Source organism: Triticum dicoccoides, chromosome 6B (assembly GCF_002162155.2).
Source record: "Triticum dicoccoides isolate Atlit2015 ecotype Zavitan chromosome 6B, WEW_v2.0, whole genome shotgun sequence".
NCBI lineage: Eukaryota > Viridiplantae > Streptophyta > Magnoliopsida > Poales > Poaceae > Triticum > Triticum dicoccoides.
This window is the reverse complement of record NC_041391.1, coordinates 686,008,043-686,013,253: the sequence shown is the minus strand read 5'-3', so window position 1 is coordinate 686,013,253 and position 5,211 is coordinate 686,008,043. Positions and strand designations below refer to the sequence as shown.

General features: G+C 37.8%; 1 protein-coding gene across 2 annotated transcripts in view; it reads left to right on the top strand.

Annotated features, from left to right (window-relative positions):
• LOC119323968 (AP-1 complex subunit gamma-2-like) overlaps positions 1-4,793 on the top strand; it is a 12,204-nt gene extending 7,411 nt beyond the window's left edge. For both annotated transcript variants that reach the window (XM_037597684.1, XM_037597685.1), the window contains 12 exons: positions 32-86; positions 731-853; positions 965-1,060; positions 1,840-1,967; positions 2,429-2,533; positions 2,629-2,915; positions 3,049-3,141; positions 3,226-3,321; positions 3,405-3,479; positions 3,557-3,729; positions 3,874-3,978; positions 4,415-4,793. In XM_037597684.1, the coding sequence (XP_037453581.1) occupies positions 32-86; positions 731-853; positions 965-1,060; positions 1,840-1,967; positions 2,429-2,533; positions 2,629-2,915; positions 3,049-3,141; positions 3,226-3,321; positions 3,405-3,479; positions 3,557-3,729; positions 3,874-3,978; positions 4,415-4,510 (1,432 nt within the window). In that variant the 3' untranslated portion in view covers positions 4,511-4,793. The remainder of the gene's footprint in view (positions 1-31; positions 87-730; positions 854-964; positions 1,061-1,839; positions 1,968-2,428; positions 2,534-2,628; positions 2,916-3,048; positions 3,142-3,225; positions 3,322-3,404; positions 3,480-3,556; positions 3,730-3,873; positions 3,979-4,414) is intronic.
• The last annotated feature ends 418 nt before the right edge of the window (positions 4,794-5,211 follow it).

Genomic DNA, 5,211 nt, shown 5'->3' with positions numbered 1-5,211 from the left:
GGCACGTTTAACAAGGTTGCATATCTAATAGGTTTTCTCAAGAAAAGTTATGGTATCTTGATCAGATGTTCAAGGTTTTATCCCTGGTAAGTACCAAAATAAAAGTGGATCTATCTTGTATCTGAAAGGTTTGCAGTCCAGAACATATTGGTATTAGCAATTCAGCTTCTTTGTTACTATGTTGTTGGAGCTAGTAGGAAGACTTAGCTATCATTGTTGCTTTCTCGATCTGTTTTATGGAGAAGTCTGTGCACATAGTACACACCGGGACTAGCAAGTGAGGGTATCACAGACTATCAGTATAATTGACCACCATTGACAATACTGCATGAGAATATCAAGGTCGCAGAGAGAATTTGATTTTGCAGGCTACTGGTGGTACCTGTTAGTTAAGTGGTTTGATTATGATTTGGCGGCCTAGATTGCGAAACTGTTGGTTAAGTAGTTTGAAATAGTTGGCCGACAAAGATTTTACTAGAATCATCAATCGTGTGTTGTTCTTGTTCACGATCATTAGAAATCTAAGAAAAGTCTAGCCATCTGGGAAATAAAATGTCTAATAATGGCTGTTGGAAATGTATGTATTCATGTTGATACTATTGAATGCATATGAATGCTTGCACCTACAAATGGAACAACACATACCTCCAATTCTGCAGGTTAAATGTTCCTCAATGACCAATAGATAAAAATAAATTCGAATTCATGTTGCACTTTTATTGATTAACAGGCTGGAAATCATGTGAAAGATGATGTGTGGCATGCCCTTATTGTTGTAATAAGCAATGCGTCTGAACTTCAAGGATACTCAGTGAGATCATTATACACGGCTTTACAAGCATACAGTGAACAGGTATGGATTTAGTTTTTATTCTTTATAATGTATGCCATTCCATTCCATCTATTTTAATATCTCAGTCTATCTGACGTGTAATCTTGTTGACATTACATATTTACACTGCAGGGAAGTTTACTGAGAGTAGCTGTTTGGTGCATTGGTGAATATGGTGAAATGCTAGTGAACAATGTTGGCATGCTTGAAGCTGAGGCACCAATCACAGTGAGTGCACATTCTTGTAGGCCATGCTATTCTTGATGTTCTGAACTACCTAGACAGCTTCCAGCTCAATTTTAAGTTTCACCTACTTCAATAGCTGGCGCATATATGTCACAATGTTTTCATCCCCCATTATTGTTTTCATTCTCCTTTCTGCTTTCATGAACTATCTCTCAATAATTGCTGGTAGTATTTCTCGGCAAAACATTCATTTAATCATTTGGTGTTTAGTTCAAGAGAATCTTATTAGGATGAGTAAATTGCATTGTGGGTAAAAACAGCTTGTGAGGTGGATGCAACTATGTACGGAACTTTACAATGGTTTGTTTCGGTCACAAAGCTTGATTAGTGGGCTCAAAGGCCAGTTGTGCTAATAATGCTTAGTCAGCATCCAATGGTGAAGTGTTCTGGTCGTGGGCTCTCAGTCCCATGAACTTTTGCAAGGCTAATATTCCATTTGGTAGTACTCCCTCTGTTCCTCAATATAAGGTGTATTATTTTTTCAAAAAGTCAAACTTCTCTAAGTTTGACCAAGTTTATAGACAAAAATATCAATATCTAGAATACCAAATCATTATTACTAGATTCATCATGAACTATATTTTTACATTTTATATATTTAGTATTATAAATCTTTATATATTTTGGTGTAAAGTTGGTCAAACATAGACAACAGTTGACTTTTTGAAAAACTAATACACCTTATATTTAGGAACGGAGGGAGTATTATTTTTCTATGGTATTGTTGTCAGACATCATGCCAAGCACATCAACCTGTGCAGGTAACAGAATCTGATGCTGTAGATGCTGTTGAGCTAGGTCTTAACCGTTACTCTCCAGATGTGACAACTAGGTCCATGTGTCTAGTTGCTCTTTTGAAGCTCTCCTCACGGTTTCCATCTATGTCGGAGTAAGATATCTTTCAACTTGACCTAGTACTGTAGTTGCATAACTTCTAAAAAAAAATACTAGCTCAAAGCTGCAATGTTTTTTAATAAGGAACCATTTGAATTTGTTCTTTTGGTTCTCCTGTATCCATAATATTTCCAGTAATTTCTGAATACTGCAAACCTATGTAATGCTGTATTGATGTCTACACTATGGTAGTCATATGGTGTATTTGTGTATGATTTTCTCATCTTTTTGTACATACTACTGCCATTGTGTATTTGTTTATAATTTTCTCATCTTTTTGGCATCTCTGCAAACTTACCTTCTGTACAAATTCACATCTTGTAGATGCTTGCCGTGGTACCAGGTTGTAACCTGGAAATGCTTTAGCATGTTAATGTAAATATCGTTAACTACTACCAACTGCTTCTTACATTATATTACTGTTATGTTAAATCGTATGATTTAACTTTTTAACAGGAGGATAAAACAAATAGTTGCCCAGAATAAAGAAAATATGGTGCTTGAACTACAGCAAAGATCAATTGAATTCGGTTCCATTATACAAAGACATCAGTCTATCAGGTGGGTTACAGGACTTCTAAATATTACTGCATAAACTCTCTTTTATCCTGGTACTTATGAATGGTATTAACCTTAGAGAAATGTGTTATGTGCAGGTCATCTTTGCTTGAACGCATGCCTGTACTGGATGAAGCTACTTATCTTGTGAAGAGGGCTAGTGCCACACAAGCAACTATTCCAGCATATAAGCCTGCAGCAGTCACTCCTGGAGGCCTTAAGCTTCCTAATGGTGTAGCAAAACCTGCTGTAGCTCCATTAGTTGATTTGCTGGATTTAAGTTCTGACGATGCACCAGCCACTTCCGCTGCTTCTGCTACTACAGCACCTAGTGATTTTCTACAAGACCTTTTGGGTATTGGTGGGACAAATCTATCAACTGCAGGTATTTTGTTTTGCATTTCCATTATTGTTCTCATGGACGTGCCTTGTTACTTTGCTTCACTTGACGTAAATGGAGCTAGATGGTACTTCATATCCTCACCATAGACATACTAAGTTCCTTTCGTTTTGTTCAGGAGCACCTTCATCTGCAAGCACAGATATTCTAATGGATCTTCTATCCATGGGATCGTCTCTATCACAGAATGGTCTGCCATCTCCAGCCCAAGGTAAAAGTAACTCTAATCGTAACAATGACCTTATTTTCTATTTTTGTAGCCATTACTGATCTGTCTAACACTTCTGTATAACAGAGAAAAAACCTGTTTCTGCTGCACCTCAAGTTGGTTCTCTTGTACCCGAACCTATGGATCTACTCGGCAGTTTGTCATCAAGTGCATCTATTTCTGGTTAGTTTGGTTGATGCTAACAGTACTAGTTGCTTCCTCTATCTTTTTATCGCCAGTGCCAAAATGTAACACTTGTGCCTCAGGAACGAAATCCACTATTGCTGCACCTCAAGCTGTGGATCTGCTCGATGGTTTGTCACCAAGTACGTCCGTTTCTGGTAAGTTTAGTTTTAGAGTTTTGCAAGGAAGAGCTGACCATGATATGTCAATGTTTCTAAAAATTCTATTTGAGCAGGACTTGAAGATACTCGTCCGTCAATAACGGCTTTCCAGAGTGCAACTTTGAAGATCACCTTTGATATCAGAAAACAGCCTGGAAAGCCGCAAGAGACTATCATCCATGCCACTTTTACAAATTTGACATCTAGCAATTATACAGATTTCGTTTTTCAGGCAGCTGTTCCAAAGGTAACATCATGTTCCCTTGGTCAAGGAAATATAGCCTAAAATTGTGGTGCATTCTTGTTTCTTTGTTTGTTTTATTGACTAAAGGCTAAAATATTTTCTGATATTGATGGAATGTTCCTTATGCTTTCCAAAACGATACTGCAGTTCATTCAATTGCGACTTGATCCAGCTAGTGGTAACATTGTTCCAGCTAATGGAAAGGGTTCAGTCACACAAGGTTTCAGTGTCACGAATAATCAGCATGGGCAGGTTTGACTTGCATCCTTCACTTTGGGTTCATCTTCCTGACTTGATTGAATTGCATTCCACATTGGGAATTTACGCTCCGTTTACAGCTGAGACTATCCTATAATGCATTGTGCTTCATTTCCATTTATGTGCCAGTTACCAGCATGACAGCATGTACATAGCTGGCTGAGAAGTGAATTGTCTGTAGAGTTCAATAGTCCTTTTATAAGAAGAGAGTCGATTATTCCATAAGTTATCAGAGACTAGACTCTAGATTGCGTGTCATACCATGGCAGCACCTGCATAAATAACCTTTTGATACATGAACACGGTTCTTGGAATTCCATGATTACAAAATGAGTGTATTTGGTTTCTCTTCAATGTTTTTGACTTACTGTTTCTGCCCTGCCCCGATGGTTGATTTCTCTTTGTCGCCTCTGTTATGATTTTGACGCAGAAACCACTTGCAATGCGTATCCGGATGTCGTACAAAGTGAACGGCGAGGACAGGTTGGAACAAGGACAAGTCAGCAATTTTCCACCTGGAGTATAGTGCCATTTGTGTGTAACCTATGTTTTGTTGTGATAGCTATGTTCATTTCATGTGTTCGGGGCAGAGGGGAGATTCTTGTTTCTTGTTATACTTTTTCGGCTCCTATTCCCCATTTGAGGGCACTTAAACATATAGTCCGGCTTGCCTGTCATTGTCTCAATATATAGTGTATAGTAGTTACAGCAGTGTAAAATATTTGGAATCATCATAATGTATTTTCATGCATGTGTATTTCACATTCAAAGATCAAAGATAATCAAAATTATTTGGCCTGCCCCTTTGAGTTATTAAGCAATCGATGGAAATACTTGCCGCAATCATAGTTGTTGGGGAATTTCCATAGTTCATATTAAGTAAACCATGATGGAAATCGAAATCTATTAAGACCAAGACACTTATTTTGGATAGGAGGGGGAGTATCAACTAAGAAACTATTACTCGTGCAGTTAGGAAAAAAAAATGGAATACCATATAGTCCAACACAATCAGACAATATATGTGTACCATAGAGTCCAACAATTAGACAATATAGATGTGTACCATAGAGTCCAACACAATCAGACAATATATACGTTCATCACTATTTATAGAAATCAGATGAACGAGTGGCCAAAAGAGAAAAAAAGTCACGTGAATGATATCTTTGTGTATTGCGTGGTGCTTTGGAAGTGCTGATGTGATCCCGAGCTCCTGTTATCCCG